Genomic DNA, 18,705 nt, shown 5'->3' with positions numbered 1-18,705 from the left:
GAGGGCCGCCACCGCTGCTGCCACTTCCCCCCGTCTCTGCAGGGGAGGCCAAGCCTCGCCTAGAGTCCTGAGCGACGCTCACGGCCCCTTTCACAGCCAACCGTCCGGCGCCTCCGCCACTCCCGCCCCTGCCCGGTGCGTCCGCCGGCGCCCCGCCTCACTGAGGGCAGACACACCCGCCGCACGGGCGTCCCCGCCCCTCCCCCGCGGTTCAGCGCGGGCGCCGGAACCACCCGACTCGCAGGGCCTCCCCGTGGCGCACCCGTGGCTCCCCCATGCGGGTTGAGGGCACGAAGCAAGGGCGCACGCCCAGCCAGCCCCGCGGTTCCTCTCAGCCCCGGATGTGACTGTTTGGCTGAGGCGCTTCATGCTCTATGCTAACAGGGATTGGGTGCCTTGGAGTGACGTCATCACGAGGCGCCGAACAGGGAAACGGGAAGAGCAGGTAGGAACCTTACGCGGGAGGGCTAGTGGCTAGTTTATGATGCCTTTTCCTTGTGGTCCCGCGTTGGTTTTCCTGGGCCTCACCCTGTTAGGTTTCCCTGTGTCAGCTAGGTCTCTGTTTCAGACTTCACCCTAATGCATGAGATTTCTCTTTCCTTGCTAGCCAATCCCTAGCTCCGCCGCCTTCGGCTGAATTGGGTCTTCTTTCTTTACCTTCAGCAGCTAAAGTCGTCTTTTCCTAGTTAGATCTTGTTTTTCTGAGTACCAGTACTCGTCAGGACGTGTGTCCTAGCGTGTATTCGGAAAGAAAGGGCGCTACCTTTGGAACAATCTCCCCTCAATGTTTGGGTAACCTTATTAAGTGCTCCATTCTTTTGGTCGAAATGTAGCCCTTCCTAAGTTTCCCTATCAACTCCGATTAAGGCTGTGTGTTTTTATTTAATTAGACATTCCAGTAGGGAGGATGATATGGAGACCTTAATTGTAGGTGGCTTCTTGGAAAGGTTAGAACTTAAACATTGTTTGGTCATACTATGTTTTCTTAGTTGAAAAAGTTTACTGACAGCCTTTAAATATTTAGCAAGGAAAAATAATAACTATCATGTAAGCCAGGCACTCTACTAGGGTCCTTTACGCGGATTTTTATATAATTCTCAAAAAACTACGTGAAGTAATTTTATTATTATAATAGGGTTCAGTTTCCTTTACTAGTCAACTCCACTGTCTTGCCTTTGTGTAAGAAAGAGATCTTTCCAGAAGCTCCCTTCTTGTGTATAATTCATTTCTTGTTCTCCGGTAAAAATAAACAGCAACCAGTTGCATTGCTTTCTTCCCAGGTTTTTGTTTGTTTTCCAACATGTTTAGTAACCTAGATTCTTTTCATTCTTGCTAGTGCCAATGGCATAGCCCTTTAGTTATTTTGTTGCTATCCAGATTCGCCACATCAAGATCAACTTTGGAAAACCCAAACATGAAAAGTTAATCCATACTTATTACAATGCTAGTGACTATAGTATAACCTCAGTCTACAGAGTTTGCTTAATTTTTCAGCTCTCACTCATAGGTCATCCAAGGAAGAAAGACCAACTTGTGTCTGGGAAGATACTTAACTTTCCTTTATTAGTGTATATGCTGCACAAACTCTGCACAAACTGGCTTCTCCCTCAGCACTCCACCATCTTGGCTGCTTCTCCTGGCCTATTCCACATGGCCTCTCTCTGCTCTCTGCTATGCTCTTTCCTCTAATGCTTTCTCAGGAACCAAGAGAGCAAGCTCCCGTCTGCCCCCATTTTATAGTGTAGAAATCAAAACCTTTAATCTAATATACAAAATAGGGGAAGTCTCAAATACAAAGTCACTTATCTGGGGCATGATGGGATTGCACCACCCCACATCAAAAAGGGTGGGAAAGGCTTAGTCCTAAAACCAAGCCCCAGGCTATAAGGATCCTGCCTGCCCCCACCCCGCCTCCAACACACATTAATGTCACCTGGGCGACGGGCTTCCCCGTGGGCAGTGCCATCTTTAACAAAGTGAGCATAATGTATTTTATCTGCCCAACACAATGGCAGTCAGCATTTCCATCTCTGCTCCGCAAAGCATGATGGCATCCACCCCTGTGTCCCAAAATCGTAGACCTACCAGGAGCGTAGCAGGTACTCCTTCCAGCTGGGCTCTCATCTTCTGGAGACTGTGGATTGCAACTCCAGCCCGATTCTCCTCATCCTCCATAGAGGAACTGGAAACATCAGCCCCCGCAGCTGGGCTCGAGCCCCGGGCTGCCGCCGCTTTCTGCTCCGCAGACCTTGCAGCCCCAGCCTTAGCCCTGGCTTCCTGCCACTGCTGGCTCTCCGCAATGTCCAGGGCAATCTGCAACTCACAAACCTGTGATTCCTCCTCCAGCTGCTGCTCCATTTCCAGGTGAATCTCGCAAACCTGGTCGGCCTCCTCCTCTAGCACTTCCTCCAGCTCCAGGGTCTGCATGTTTCTCCTGCGTTTGCTCCAGCTCCTTCCACTGCTCGGTTTGCAGGTCCCGGGCAGCCTCTTCCACAGAGCTCTCGGTTTCCTCACGCATGGCTGTAAAAGTCAGCCAGCCTACGATCCCCAAAAGGACAGCCATGGGGAATCATAACAGCAGCCAGTCCTCTACTCCACCACTCAAAGGTGGTGATGACTCTATACTCATCTGTATCGAATCCTGCCACAGACTATGCCAAATGTAAGGCCAGTAGCCGTGGCCACCATCACAGCAGCCTGGCAGGTTCGCATTAGATTCGGACAGACGGTAATGAAACAGTGGAGCCAAGAACTGGTGGGCCATCATCTTTAATCCTACCTTGCACCCGGCGGGCAAGTAAAACACACACTGGGCTCCAAAACCCACTCATTCAGTGCTCACAAAGCTATTGACTTGTCCTGAGTTTCCTAAAATCAAAGGTTTCTAGCTCACCAGACTTACTCACCTCTGTTCCCCATCTCCTTCCTTCTCCACACACAAACTCTGCACTAACTGGCTTCTCACTCAGCACTCCACCATCTTGGCTGCTTCTCCTGGCCTCCTCCACGTGGCCTTTCTCTGCTCTCTCCTCTAATGTTAATCTCAGGAACTGAGAGAGAGCAAGCTCCCAGTCTGCCCCCCTTTATAGTGTAGAAATCCAAACTTTTAATCCAATATACAAATAGGGAAGTCTCTAATACAAAGTCACTTATCTGAGGCATAATGGGATTCCTCATGAGAGTTCATCACCCCACATCAAAAAGGGTGGGTAAGGCTTAGTCGGAAAACCAAGCCCCAGGCTACAAGGATCCTGCCTGCCACAGCCAGCCCCCAACACACATTAACATATATAGTCACGCCCATCCCAAGAAGGGCAACTAATGTCACCTGGGCGACGCTTCCACGTGGGCAGCGCCATCTTTAACAAAGTGAGCATAATATATTTTATCTGCCCAACTGTAACTCAAGTGCTAAGCACTTTTGTCCAGTAATGTAATTAATGAGGGCCTGTTACTGAGCAGAGGGTAGTGGAGGGCACCCCAGGAATCACAGCCAATGTAGCAGTGTTAAAAACCCCTTCCTATCCCTGGCTGGATCTCTCAGTTGGTTAGAGCATGCATCATCCTGAAGTTCAGAGATTGCCAGTTTGATCCCCTGTCAGGGCACATACAGGAACAAATGTTCCTGTCTCTCTCCTACTCTCTCCCTTCCTCTCTCTGAAATCAGTAAAATAAACATTAAAAAAAAAAAAAAAAAAAAAAAAAACCTAGCCCTGGCCGGTTTGCTCAGTGGTAGAGTGTCAGCCTGGCATGCAGGAGTCCCGGGTTCGATTCCCGGACAGGGCACACAGGAGAAGCGCCCATCTGCTTCTCCACCCCTCCCCCTCTCCTTCCTCTCTCTCTTTTCCCCTCCCGCAGCCAAGGCTCCATTGGAGCAAAGTTGGCCCAGGCGCTGAGGATGGCTCCATGGCCTCTGCCTCAGGCGCTAGAATGGCTCTGGTTGCAACAGAGCGAAGCCCCAGATGGGCAGAGCATCGCCCCCTGGTGGGCATGCCAGGTGGATCCCGGTCAGGTGTATGCAGGAGTCTGTCTGACTGCCTCCCCGTTTCCAACTTCAGAGAAATACAAAAAAATAAAAATAAGAATAAAAAACCCTTCGCAAAGGTACTAGGAGGGGCTTAGCCCTTAACAGCCAGGAGTCCACTCCATTTGCTGTTAGTACCCACCAGCCCCCTTTTAGAGAAGGCACAGAGGCAGGAGGCACTGAGGCAAGATGGGTTGGGCAGACTACAAGACTGGGGTTTCCCCACCGAGCACTGTCTGGCCTCTGTTGGAGCAATGTTTAGAGATCATTGAGTTATTCACGATGTTGGCCTTTATTCTGTTTTTCACAGTATAGGTAAGGTAGAGCCTTTCAAGGATCCAATCAGATGATTCTGGTGCTAATCTGGTTTAGACAATGAGGTGACTTTTTGTGACCCAGGTTAAATTTAAGAGTAGGAAGAGATTTTCTTTATCATACTTCCTTTTCTCTGTACAATTCTTTCACCTGCTCATCACCCTCTTGACCATATCCCGTCCCTCATGTTCAGTATCATGCTCTCTGGCTGTTGAGATTGCCAACTCTTGCCCTCCACCCTTTCTAAAAATGCTCTCAAAATACTTCAGCTTTCCACACCCACTCCATGATCTCATTACGTGCTGGAAGGAATCAATTATCTAATTAAAGTAATTCAAAATAGGATATGATTAATTGTTGTGCTTGACCCTTAAGGTATCTGTCTTACGAGAATTGTTGACTTGATACCTGAACGTGGGGATAGAGGCACTTACCTTTTTCCGGTCAGCTCCCAGAAGAGAACAACAAGAAACAATAGCTTGACAACTTTTTTCTGAAAGATTGTTTTGATTTAATGCAGATTTAATTAATTTTTTCCATTACCTTTTACCACAGCAGTCTGTTTAACACTTTTTTATGGTGGTCTTTGGGTGTGTATCAAATAATAATAAATTTTGATTTTGCAGACTAAAGTGATTTTGGGGGATTTGGTTGAATTATGCATTAGTACTCTGCATGATAAAGTTGATTGACTAAAATCAAAAGGCGCAGTATATGGGTTTCTGAGGCTTTCCCAACTCTTTCTGTTTTTCTAACTAGGTAATCAGTAAATGTTATCCATGTGATAGAGACATTATTAGCTTAGCTTGTTTTTTACTCTGGCATAGAGGTTAAGGTATAGCTGGCCTTGGTCTTAGGAGATTAATAGACTGATAATTACTACAGGTTCTCGTATGAAAATTTACAGACCTATGTTGTCTGTAATAGTCCATTTACTATAAAATCCAATTATTGCATTGCCTAACCTCACACTTGGACATGGAGCTTAACCAAATGTAGTTTTAAAATTGAATTACCGGTAACCTTTTCCAGAAAATAATTGTATTAGGAAGAAAACCTGCTAAAACTTTTGTCTTACAGTTAGCATTTACTTAGGTTCCCTGTGAGAAACCCTGCCTAAACCTTATCTTAGAGCAGGAGACCCAAACTACGGCTCCCTGAGGCCATTTATCTGCGCCCCCCCCCCCCCCCCCCCCCCCCCGCGCCTCACTTCCGGAAGGGGCACTTCTTTCATTGGTGGTCAGTGAGAGGAGCATAGCTCCCATTGAAATACTGGTCAGTTTGTTGATTTAAATTTACTTGTTCTTTATTTTAAATATTGTATTTGTTCCCGTTTTATTTTTTTACTTTAAAAAAGATATGTGCAGTGTGCATAGGGATTTGTTCATAGTTTTTTTTTTTGTTTTTTTTTTGTATTTTTCTGAAGCTGGAAACGGGGAGAGACAGTCAGACAGACTCCCGCATGCGCCCCACCGGGATCCACCCGGCACGCCCACCAGGGGCGACGCTCTGCCCACCAGGGGGCGATGCTCTGCCCATCCTGGGCATCGCTCTGCCGCGACCAGAGCCACTCCAGCGCCTGGGGCAGAGGCCACGGAGCCATCCCCAGCGCCCGGGCCATCCTCGCTCCAATGGAGCCTTGGCTGCGGGAGGGGAAGAGAGAGACAGAGAGGAAGGAGGTGGTGGGGGTGGAGAAGCAAATGGGCGCTTCTCCTATGTGCCCTGGCCAGGATCGAACCCGGGTCCCTCGCACGCCAGGCCGACGCTCTACCGCTGAGCCAACCGGCCAGGGCCGTTCATAGTTTTTTTTTATAGTCCAGCCCTCCAACGGTCTGAGGGACAGTGAACTGGCCCCCTGTGTAAAAAGTTTGGGGACCCCTGTCTTAGAGAAACCCTAAACTCCCAGCAGAGATCCAAAAGCACACAAAAATTTAAAGCTGTAATTAGCAGACTTCCAGGCTAATAACATTAACATTAATACACCATAGAAAAATTAAAACTCTAACTTAGGAAATAAGTGGTCAGGCTGACCTGTGGTGGCACAGTGGGTAAATCATCAACTTAGAATGCTGAGGTCGCCAGTTTGAAAACCTGGGCTTGCCCAGTCAAGGCTCATACCCACTCCTCTGCCAGTGCCTTTCTCTCTCTCTCTCTCTCTCTCTCTCTCTCTCTCTCTCTCTCTCCCTCTCTCTCCCCCTCTCCCTCCCTCCCTCTCCTTTCTCTAAAATCAATAAAAAAATAAATATAAAAATTACTTGTTAACTGAAATGCCTTTTTAATGCCTAATTCAAATTTCATACTTTAAGGTAGGATACTGTCTTTATTATATAAGTTAGTAGTCACCATAGACAGTAGTTCCTAAGCCTAAATAATTATATCTTTCATTTTTAGTTATGCTAAGTCCTTTTTTCTAATTTGACTGGAACATTTGGCAACAGCCTTTGTTATGGTAGAAAATTATTTAACTGGTATTTCAGTGCTTGTCAGCAAAAATCAAACTACCCAGGGCTCTCTGTCTTTACCTCCTTCTGAGTCATTTCCTCTCTAAACCTCTGTATTAAAACTTATTTGCTTCAGTCTCTGTTTAATTACAGTAGTTTCACCTGAATACTAATTGAGTGCTTCCCCTGAGATTTCTTAGAAATGTATCTTTTTGTCTTTCCCATTTTGTCATCTTTATGAAAATTGCTGTTTGATTTTGTGACATTATTTCTGTTAACTTTGATTGCTAACAGATTAGTGATTTTTTTTTTTCGGTCTAGTGATTTGTGTGTGTATGCCTAAAAATAGGAGGGAAGAAACTTTGTGTTGGGAGTAGAAACTTTAGGCAGATTGCCAGGTTATTTTCAAAACAATATTAGGAAATTTATCTCTGTACCATGGGATAAAACTTAGGTGTCATACTTGAAAATAGTAAAGCAACTCTGGTGGCTTTTACTAAGTAAATTCTCCCTTGACTTGTGAAATAAAAAATTAAATTTAGACTAGTATTAATTGCCCTGATTTCCTTTTTCGCTTTGCCCATAGGCAGTTAAAGCAGGGAAGTATGTGGCAATTCCAGTTTATAGAGTTGGGCTGCCTAGCATATCGGGAATCTAAAATTTTGTATGTAAGTACTACTACTGTATAGTGCAAGTAGGTGATAATGTGATTAAAATTTTGTGAGTACATTTAAGAGCAGTAATGAATTATTAGTAGCTTTTAGTAATTTTCTGTACTTTAAAGAATACTAACAAGTAGCCCTGGCCGGTTTGCTCAGCGGTAGAGCGTCGGCCTGGCGTGCGGGGGACCCGGGTTCGATTCCCGGCCAGGGCACATAGGAGAGGCGCCCATTTGCTTCTCCACCCCCCTCCTCCTTCCTCTCTGTCTCTCTCTTCCCCTCCCGCAGCCGAGGCTCCATTGGAGCAAAGATGGCCCCGGCGCGCTGGGGATGGCTCCTTGGCCTCTGCCCCAGGCGCTGTAGTGGCTCTGGTCGCACAGAGCGACGCCCAGGAGGGGCAGAGCATCGCCCCCTGGTGGGCAGAGCGGTAGCCCCTGGTGGGCGTGCCGGGTGGATCTCGGTGGGGCGCATGCGGGAGTCTGTCTGACTGTCTCTCCCCGTTTCCAGCTTCAGAAAAAAAAAAAAAAAAGAATACTAACAAGTAAAACTGTTGTCAAGTGGAATTGTTAGAAAAAGGTTCATTATTTAAAAATTATTTATTGGATTCCTGTACAAGTCCTAAGGGCCAGGAGACTTTGGTCAAATTATTGAGCATTTCTGAGACTCAGTTTTACTATCTTTAAAATGGAATAATACCAATCAGAAGGATTGTTTTGAGAATAAAAGTAGATAACCTACCAATTAGTCTTGGGTAGTAAGACCAAAGGGTCTGCATTTCAAACCAGCTTCCCAGATGACTATTGGTGTAGTATAGGTTCTCAAATTCTAGCATGCATCAGAATCACCTGGAGGGCCTGTTGAAATGCATTGCTGGGCCCCAACTCCAGTTTGACTCAGTGGGTCTAAGGTGAGGTCACAATTTATATTTCCAACAAGTTCCTAGGTGATGCTAATGCCAGTAGTCCGGAAGACATACTATGAGGACCATTGGTACCACATTGACCAGCCTAATAAAAGTAGGGAAAAAATTAATGGTAGTATTTGTTGAGCACTCATTAGTCCCAGGCACTATTATACGTGCTTTACATATATTACCACATTTAATTCTCTCTGATTCTATGAAATGGGTGATATTATTATCCCCATTTTATAGAGAAGGAAAGAGAGTCACAGAAAGGAGTTTCAGTATTTTGCCCAAAGTCATCCATCTAATAGGTAGTAGAACTGTTCAAACCCAGAGACTTTAGCTCCAGAGCTCACTCTCTAAAACATTATTCTGACAAAAGATATAATTGGATGATTGTGCAGCCCACTCTTAAAAATAATTTTTTAATTTAAAACAAACACATTTAGTGTTTATTCTTATGTGAGCCTCACATCAAAAGCGGGAGAGTGGCCCTGGCCACTTGGCTCAGTGGTAGAGCATCAGCCTGGCATACAGGAGTCCTGGGTTTGATTCCCGGCCAGGGCACACAGGAGACGTGCCCAATCAGCTTCTCCACCCCTCCCCCTCTCCTTCCTCTCTGTCTCTCTCTTCCCCTCCCACAGCCAAGGCTCCATTGGAGCAAAGTTGGCCCGGGCACTGAGGATGGCTCTGTGGCCTCTGCCTCAGGCGCTAGAATGGCTCTGGTTGCAACAGAGCGAAGCCCCAGATGGGCAGAGCATCGCCCCCTGGTGGGCATGCCGGGTGGATCCCGGTCGGGTGCATGCAGGAGTCTGTCTGACTGCCTCTCTGTTTCCAACTTCAGGAAAAGAAAAAAAAAAAGCGGGAGAGCCTGATATGTGGTGGCACAGTGGATAGAGCATCGACGTGGGTTGCTGAAGTCCTAGGTTCAGAACCCTGAGGTTGCTGGCTTGAGCATGGGATCATCTAAATGATCCCATGGTTGTTGGCTTGAGCTCAAAGGTCACTGGCTTGAAGCCCAAGGTTGCTGGGCTGGAGCAAGGAGTCACTGGCTCAGGTTGAGCCCCCAGTCAAGGCACATATGAGAAGCAATCAGTGAACAACTAAAATGACGCAACTCCAAATTAATGCTTCTCATCTCCCTTCTTGTCTCTGTACCTTTCCCTTTCGCTCTCTCTGATTTGCAAATAAATAAATAAATAAACAAAGGCTGGAGAACCAGGCCTACCTGGACCCCTGATTGCAAAGGAAGCCTCTTTCATCATTTCCAGCTTGGTACGCCACAACCCTGTGTTCATCTAGGCTTTTGTAGACTTGATCTTCAAATGCCTCTTTTTGTTGTCGAGTATTTTAGATAATCTTTTTAAAATATTTAAATGAAATATTACTTACTGCATTTGTCTGCTATCATCAAGTTCTTAAGTAAAATAATGACATGATAGTTTTTTCTCCCCTTTTACAGAATCTTCTGGGCCATTATGGCTGTCAAGTGGACAGGTGGACATTCTTCTCCTATTCTCTGTTTGAATGCAAGTGCAGAAGGGCTAGTGGCTTCTGGAGCAGAGGGTGGAGATCTCATGACTTGGAGTGAAGATGGGACTCCACTGGGACACACACACTTTCCAGGGGCCGATGATGTTACCAGTGTCCTATTCTCTCTCTCCTGCCCCACCAAGCTCTATGCTTCTCATGGAGAAACCATTAGCATACTGGATGTCAGATCCCTCAAAAGTTCCCTGGACCATTTTCATGTGAATGAAGAAGAAATAAATTGCCTTTCATTGAATGAAACTGAAAACCTGTTGGCTTCTGCTGATGACTCTGGAACAATCAAAATCCTAGACTTGGAAAATAAGAAAGTTAGCAGATCACTGAAGAGACATTCCAATATCTGTTCTTCTGTGGCTTTTCGGCCTCAAAGGCCTCAGAGCCTGGTGTCATGTGGACTCGATATGCAGGTGATGCTTTACAAGAGTACTTGAATAATTTCTAAATGAGATTTGCTGACAAAATCAAATTTTTCATCAGCCTAAATATATCTTTAAATTTTTTATTCTTTACTAACATGTTTTACACACACACACACACACACCATAAGCTTTACATCTACTGTATGTTTATGCTAACTTGACAAAGCCTGTCAGGTTTAATCACAAAGTAATCATTAATCCTTGATTCTTACTTTCTCTGTGCTTTAATACATTTCTAAAACTTGAGAATTCAAATATTTGACTCTAAACATTTGTTAAACAAAGTGCATACTGAAGGCAGAGTTTATCACCCACGTTCTACAAACTCTGTGTTGTTTTAAAAAAAGAGTTGGAGGGATTGGATCTGGGTTTTTTTACTTTAAAATTCTAGGGTGTGTTAATTGAGATATTGGTGACCAGGATCAAAGCATTTTCATGCTGAGTTTTGAAAGGAAAATCACAGATTAGCTCACATTCATAGGAGAGTAGGTATATCTAGAAACCCCATTATGTGGGGGACATTTTGTGGATATGCTGGTCTAAATAGAAGTCTTAGGAATAGAAGCAGAATTTAGTTTAATAAAAGCTTTCATGCCTGACCAGGCGGTGGCACAGACTGGGATGCGGAAGACCCAAGTTCGAGACCCCGAGGTCACCAGCTTGAGTGCGGGCTCATCTGGTTTGAGCAAAGCTCACCAGCTTGGACCCAAGGTCGCTGGCTTGAGCAAAGGGTTATTCAGTCTGCTATAACCCCACAGACAAGGCACATATGAGAAAGCAATCAATGAACAACTAAGGTACCACAATGGAAAAACTGATGATTGATGCTTCTCATCTCTCTTTGTTCCTGTCTATTCCTATCTATCCCTCTCTCTCTTTCTTTGTCTCTCTAAAAAAAAGGCTTTCATATAGTTCAAACTTTTCCCACAGCAGACATACTTCTAAGAGCAAATCTCATATCAGTGGAGTGAGAATAATCATGAATTCTTTCTGGTGAGCACTTAATACTTGCCAGTGTTTTACATATATTAGTTTTAATTCTAATTATACCCTGCTAGATAGTTATTCTTTTATAGACATGAGGAAATAGATTCAAATTTAGTGTTCACACAGCAACCTGAATTGAGATTCAAACTGCATTCTCTCTGGCTCCAAAAACTTTTTTTTTTTTTGCATGATATTTTAAACAGAATATGACTATGTTAGAAAAGGCTTTTGCCTGACCAGGCAGTGGCGCAATGGATAGAGCGTCGAACTGGGATGAGGAGGACCCAGGTTTGAGACCCCGAGGTTGCCAGTTTGCGGGCTCATCTGGCTTGAGCAAAAGCTCACCAGCTTGGACCCAAGGTCGCTGGTTCGAGCAAGGGGTTACTCAGTCTGCTGAAGGCCCGCAGTCAAGGCACATATGAGAAAGCAATCAATGAACAACTAAGGTGTCAAAAACGAAAAACTGATCATTGATGCTTCTTATCTCTCTGTTCTTGTCTGTCTGTCCCTATCTATCCCTCTCTCTGACTCTATCTCTGTCCCTGTATTAAAAAAAAGAAGAAAAGAAAAGGCTCTTGATTTGGAAATAGGAGACTTCTAAAAAAACCCACTTATTTATTTATTTTAAATTTATGTATTGATTTTAAAGAGGACAGAAGAAAGAGAAACATCGATTTGCCCTGACCAGGGATTGAACCCACAGCCTTGGCACATTGGGACTATACTTCAACCAACTGAGCTATCTAGCCTGGGCAAGAAGCATGGTTTATTAAATGACCTGTGTGCCCAGTACTATTCTAGGCATTTCATCTACTTTCTCAACTATATACATAATATCTTCTGTGATTCTGTTCATAGCTTCAAAGGTTTTGTCTTTCCACCTTCTTGGCCAGTGGATCTTGACCACTCTCTCCTCCACCGTTCTCACCCATTCAGAATTTAGAAATAGATGAAGCTTGTTTCTGTTGTCACTGTGACTGCCATTCCCCTTCTCTCAGGCTACCAGCATTTAGTAGGCAGAATCAGTGGATGTCCTGCAGTGCTGGGACAGGCCCTAAGCCAGCGGTTCTCAACCATATTTTCCGATGGCTTTAGGCGACCCCTGTGTTTTGGTCGTTTGACCCCTGCCGGGGTCGCGACCCACATGTTGAGAACCGCTGCCCTAAACAATGAAGCACTATTCTACCAAAACTGTCTGTTTAGAATTATTCTAGACTTAGTGGGCACAGTGACCCTATAATCTCTAAACTCCTTTTTCTACTCCTAGGTCTTTCTCAAGCACTTTAAAACCTACAATTTTCTACCTTACTAGTGATAATCTGCCTACTAGGTTGTTCAGAAAGACCTACACAACCAGGTGGATATTTTAAGTAGGCAAATTGTACAATGTCTCTGACTAGTCATTCTTTCATCTGTAAGCTATATCACTTTTCAGTCACTGGTTCATTATTTAACTACTAGGCATGGCAATAAACAATTAGGTATTCAAAAATTATTTAACTTCTTCAGATTAGATAAGAAGTGGGTATCCAGAAATTACCATTTTGCATGCAGTTCTGGGTAGGAAGCTTTAGTGGCAGGCACTTGCTAGAAACCACTATAAGAAATAATTTTGTGCCTCACCAGTGGTGGCACAGTGGATAGAGCATCAACCTGGAATGCTGAGGTCCAGGTTCAAAACACTGAGGTTGCTGGCTTGAGCACACAGGCTCATCTGGGTGAGTGTGGGATTGTTGACATGATCCCAGGGTTGCTGGCTTTAGCGAGGGGCCACTTGTTCAGCTGGAGCCCTCTGGTCAAGACATGTATGAGAAGCAATCAGTGAAGAACTAAAGAGCCACAACTACAAGTTGATGGTCCTCATCTCTCCTTTATCCCCCCCTCTCTCTCCCTCTCTCGTGTGCTCTAAAAAAATGGCTAGTTTCCACTTTCTCTCCTTTTGTGTTTTATTGAACCATAAACCCCAAACTTTTGTATTCTTTTCTTCATTATCTCTAGCTCTCCTGCTAGATCAGGTGGTTGGGAAATTGTGAAACAACGTTGGAATCACTGGCAGTTAGGAAGAATAAAGAAGTATAAAGAGAATGGCTAAGCAGGAATAATTAGACTCTATAATACTTGGAAATGATTCTTGAATTGGTAGAGTTGAGGATGGTTATTAACACTGTAGATGTTAATACAAAATGTTTAAGCTGCTAAAAAACACTTTGGTTATTACTCATGTTTTGATGTTTAACGAGAAAAATAATTATGATCCAGGTATTGTGAGGGCTGTGTGAAAAAGAACTTGGGGGTCACCTGCCAATGCAATTAAACTGGCAGATTTTGGAGTGTTCATTTTCCTGTGTTCAGGTTTTTTTTATAGAGATTATTTCCACATCAAATTTTAGTACTCATTTTTTGTTACATTTTCTGATGTTTTTTTGTTTTAGTTACATGTATCTTAATTTGTTAATAGTCTGTTGTCTTCACCCAAATAGTGATTATTGGCCACTTAGTATAATGTAAATCCAATCCAAAAGGATTTTCAGTTCTTTCCCCAGTAGAAGCAGAATATGTGTTATATATCACTTCTGAAAACCAAATTCTTAATATCAATAGTAGTAATCTTGTCAGTTCAGATCTATGTTTTTGATTCTAAACAAGCTCTTGCTTATTCTGGTGTCCATTCTAAATTGTGAGTCATAGTTCAGGGATAATACTTGATGGTAAAATAAAACTCTATTCTCTCTAAAAGTATTAAGAATATTTTCCTTTTCAAATTGATTACTATAGGAAGAAAATGAATCACTACAGAATAAATTCACACAGCTTATTGTTTCATTTTAATAAGCCTTCATTTAAATAAATTTAGTAGGTCTGAGATCCTGGTAAAAAACAACATAAAGCCAAATATACCAAGATATCAAATTAATAAACATTCATATTTAGAATTTCTGCTTTTTCCAGGCCATTATGCTAGGCATTAACAAAGATGAGTTAAATCTCAAGAAACTGACAAGCTAGTAGTATATGTAAATTAATAGCAAAGGAATTAAATATGGGAAAGAAAAGTGGTCTGGAGTAGCTAGGAAAGCCTTCTTGTGCCCTCTAAACTTTTTCTTAATATTGCTGGAAATATATCCTACTAATCACTCTCAGACTACTTTGATGATTTTATTAGAAGCAGAATATGCATGGTAGTTGAGCAAGATAGCTAGAACTCTATTTGACTGTGTAACTTCCTTTATTTAAAGGTGATACTTTGGAACCTTCAGAAAGCCCGGCCACTTTGGATTACAAATTTACAGGAGGATGAAACAGAGGAAATGGAGAGTCCACAATCACCTGGTCAGCTTTTAAACCCTGCTCTTGCCCATTCTGTATCTGTGGCATCTTGTGGCAATATTTTTAGTTGTGGTGCTGAAGATGGTAAGGTTCGAGTCTTTAGGGTGATGGGAGTCAAGTGTGAACAGGAACTGGGATTTAAGGGCCACACTTTGGGAGTATCTCAGGTCTGCTTTCTGCCAGAGTCCTATTTGCTGCTTACTGGAGGAAATGATGGGAAGATGATGTTATGGGATGTGAGCAGTGGAGTTGAGAAAAAAAAGAAGAGTCCTACAAAACATTTCCACAGGAAGAACACTAAGAGAGCAACTTATACCAAGCAGGGTGAAAACAGTGATGCCTCAGTAACAGATGAAGAACAGGGCAAAATGTTACCAAAGCTAACTATTGACCATGGAGAAAAACTGAACTCGCTCTTGAGTACAAAAATAAAGGGTCACCAAAATATATTAGTAGCTGATCAAACTAGTTGCATATCTGTATATCCCTTAAAAGAATTTTAAATCCAATAAAAACTTCTGAAAACCTGTGGCAAAATTTTAGGTAAAAAAAAAAAAAAATCCTGTTTCTTTGTTTAAACTGTTTCTCATATGTAGACTAAGCCATTTCATTGTATAAATTTTAAGACATTTGAGCAAAAGAAGATAATTGGATAATACTGTATATAGAAAATTACATGAAAATTTAGGGGGAAAAAAAGAAGGGAACTAATATTCACTATTGAATATGTATCAGTGATTTTACATATATTTCCTTTTTATTTCAAATCAGTGATTTCCCCCATTTTATTGCTGCAGGAATTGAGACTCAGAGATGTTAAGTAACTTGAGAACTCAGGAAATTTGCAGGTATAAGTACTTGCCTGCAAAGGATCTCAGTTGTCTTGTCAAGCCTCCTGCCTTAAGGAAGCCCACATCCTAACCCAAGTGTGGTCACTGCATTAGATATAACATGAGTTATTTCAGATCCTAGGATGCTATGAAGAGGCTTACCAGGTTGGAAGAGGAAACCTGTCTTGTTTGATCTGTGTAAAACCCAGAAGGCTTTGTGGACAATTTATCTTTTGCTGTTTCTGAGAAGAGGGTTTTAGGGTCAAATCAGTTTAGGATATGCAGCAAGTAGGCCATGATGCTGGTGGGACCAAGAATAAGCTGAAGTCACAAATAAGCTCAAGGTACAAGATTGAAAGAGATAGACTATTGTGTGTCAACAGTAAGTTTCTTTTCATCCTGACCTTGATTGCTGTCTTCCTTGCATTTTCTTTCAGCTTCTGCTTTGCATTCTACTGTTACATTCAGTGTTTTGATGAGAGAACCTGATTGGTTACCATTTTTCTTGTTTGAGGAGAACTCTTTTTAAATAAGCTTAATTTTAGTCAGAACACTTGCAAGTGACAGAAACCAAATTTGAATTGGCTTCAAAAGGAGTTTATTGATTCACATAACTGAGACGTCCAGTGACAGTTGACATGTACATGCTGGGGTAGCTAAGCTGATAGGATGTGAGTCTACAGGTGCCCCTCCTTGTAGAAAGTCTGTCATAGAGGTGAAGAGGTACAATCCTCACAGTAATTTGGGACTGGAACCAATCATGCCTGAAACAAGTGTATTCATGGAACCTCTTTTTCTTTTCTTTTTTTAATTTAAGCTATTTGATCTGGGTCTTTAGCTTGCAACTGAAGGACTCCTGACCAATTAAGTGGGGAATCAGTAAATATTGTTTTGTGATCTCTTGAAATTTAAGGAAAAGAGAATACCATCCTTTGGCCCTAAAAAATGTATTGACAAAGGACCCTGTCTGAGTACTGACAGAAACAAGATTCTAATCTAGCACTGGGCAAGGTTCTTGGCCATGTTGGGCCTGAGTTTCCTTACTTGGAAGTGAAGGAGTTAAATTAGATATCCCTTACAAAGGGATATGCCACAATTTTATGCAGTGAAAACATCTTTATAGCCTGACCAGGCAGTGGCACAGTGGATAGAGTGTTGGACTGGGATGCAGAGGACCCAGGTGCAAAACCCCGAGGTTGCCAGCTTGAGGCAGGCTCATCTGGTTTGAGCAGAAGCCCACCAGCTTGGACTCAAGTTCGCTGGCTCCAGTAAGGGGTTACTCGGTCTGCTGAAGGCCCACGGTCAAAGCACATATGAGAAAGCAATCAATGAACAACTAAGGTGTCACAACAAAAAACTAAAGATTGATGCTTCTCATCTCTCTCCGTTCCTGTCTGTCCGTCCCTGTCTCTCTCTCTCTGACTCACTGTCTCTGTAAAAAATAAATAAATTAATTAATTATTTTAAAAAACCACATCTTTATAATATTGTGCTTAGTCAATGATTATAATATTTATTAAAATGTCAGGAAGGACTACTTATCATTAGTTAATCTCTGGAGGTTTTAGAAGGATCTTTTGAAAAATGACCCAAGTACAGCATCATTTTACCTGAATAATTTTGTGGGAGCAGGTAAGAAATATTTAAACTAGATTGAAACAGTCCTAATCAAACATCTTCTGATTGCTGGTAACACATGCCCACTCAGACTGCCTAAGCAGAAGGGAAAAGTAACTATTGGGACACGGGTGGGGAAGCAGAATTCTCTCTTACCCTAAAGCAGAAATGGAGCTCAGCTTCAGCTGAGTCTCTAACCAGGGAAGCCTTCAAGAAACAATGCAGCTACACTTTTTTTCTCTCCTGAGTCCCATGGGTTGCATGTCTCTGCTTCTTTCTACATAATGGCTTTCACTTGACAAAAGATGGCCTTTTTGTAACCCTTTTCAATTCCAGAAGCCAAGTGTGTTGTGTATATGTTCCATGTCTTCTATGAAAATTTGGTCCTTCTTAGTCAACAGCCTATCTCTGATCCAATCAAGTCTGATCAGAGGGGTGTTTTGCTTATTATCAATATTGCCAATGGGGCCTACTGCCATTGGTAGGAAGTAGTTCTCCGAAAAAAGGAACATGGGTTTCATTAATAATCCCAAAAGATCTACAAGCATTGATATTTTGGTAAATGTACAGTGTGAAAATAATACACAAAATTAACCATTCTTAGGTCAGCTATTTTGCTACAGTTCTCAAGCAACACAGACATGCCCACATTACTTTAGTTAATGAGAGTTTGAGAACATTAAGGTAAAGAAGTAAGCAAGAGAAAGCATCACAGCCTAGGTTTATAGAGAAACAGGATATTATTTTTAATATAGTTCAGCTCCAGTAGTCAGCCAGCCATTCAGATAACAAGAACTTAAGTGGTCACCCATATGAAGTGGGTTTCCAATGTCCCCCATCTATAGTAAGCTAAAAATGTCCTCCAAAGATAACAGGTTCTGATCCTAGAAACCTGTAAATGTTAGGTTATTTGGTAAAAGGGTCTTTGCAGATATGATTAAATTGTAAATCATAAAGGATTATGTTAAAGGAATATAGTCATAGTAATTAAATATGTACTTGCCTTTCTATTTTTTGTGTGTGTGTGTGTATTTTTCTGATGTTGGAAACAGGGAGGCAGTCAGACAGACTCCCGCATGCGCCCGACCGGTATCCACCCAGCACACCCACCAGGGGGCGATGCTCTGCCTATCTGAGGCGTTGCTCTGTTGCAACCAGAGCCACTCTAGCGCCTGAGGCAGAGGCCACAGAGCCATCCTCAGCTCCCAGGCCAACTTTGCTCCAATGGAGCCTTGGCTGCAGGAGGGAAAGAGAGAGACAGAGAGGAGGGAGAAGGGGAGGGGTGGAGAAGCAGATGGATGCTTCTCCTGTGTGCCCTGGCCGGGAATCGAACCCAGGACTCCTGCACGCCAGGCCGACGCTCTACCACTGAGCCAACTGGCCAGGGCTGTACTTGCCTTTCTATTTTTATTAGAATGTAAGATACTTGAGAGCAAGTTTTCTGCTGTTTCATTTCAAAGTTTAGGATCTAGCCCAGGGGTCAGGAACCTTTTAGGCTGAGAGAGCCATGAACGCCACATATTTTAAAATGTAATTCCGTGAGAGCCATACAACGACCCTTGTACATTATGCATTATCCAATAAAAATTTGGTGTCCCAGAGGACAGCTGTAATTGGCTCCAGCTACCCGC

At 43.1% G+C, this 18,705-nt stretch overlaps 1 protein-coding gene across 2 annotated transcripts; it reads left to right on the top strand.

The window, feature by feature from the left end:
- Positions 1-326: 326 nt before the first annotated feature.
- WDR53 (WD repeat domain 53) lies at positions 327-18,202 on the top strand. 2 transcript variants are annotated; one of them, XM_066240783.1, is made up of 3 exons: positions 366-445; positions 9,806-10,301; positions 14,537-18,199. In XM_066240783.1, the coding sequence occupies exons 1-3, from the start codon at positions 375-377 to the stop codon at positions 15,128-15,130; spliced, it is 1,161 nt and encodes a 386-aa protein (XP_066096880.1). In that variant the 5' UTR covers positions 366-374; the 3' UTR covers positions 15,131-18,199. The 2 variants fall into 2 exon arrangements, with proteins under 2 accessions (XP_066096881.1, XP_066096880.1); XM_066240784.1 differs by lacking the exon at positions 9,806-10,301 and having other exon boundaries at positions 327-445; positions 14,537-18,202.
- Positions 18,203-18,705: the final 503 nt, after the last annotated feature.

The sequence above is a fragment of the Saccopteryx bilineata genome, chromosome 8 (genome assembly GCF_036850765.1).
Source record: "Saccopteryx bilineata isolate mSacBil1 chromosome 8, mSacBil1_pri_phased_curated, whole genome shotgun sequence".
Taxonomy (NCBI): Eukaryota; Metazoa; Chordata; class Mammalia; order Chiroptera; family Emballonuridae; genus Saccopteryx; species Saccopteryx bilineata.
Note: the sequence above shows the minus strand (reverse complement) of the source record. Positions and strands in the feature narration are given on the sequence as shown.

What these genes read in the sequence shown, in the direction of transcription:
- WDR53 (XM_066240783.1), top strand. Translation starts at nt 375, where the DNA reads ATGCTAACAGGGATTGGGTGCCTTGGAGTGACGTCATCACGAGGCGCC. An exon ending in CAGGGAAACGGGAAGAGCAG is followed by an intron (nt 446 to 9,805) that starts GTAGGAACCTTA and finishes CCCCTTTTACAG; the next exon opens with AATCTTCTGGGCCATTATGG. An exon ending in CATGTGGACTCGATATGCAG is followed by an intron (nt 10,302 to 14,536) that starts GTGATGCTTTAC and finishes CTTTATTTAAAG; the next exon opens with GTGATACTTTGGAACCTTCA.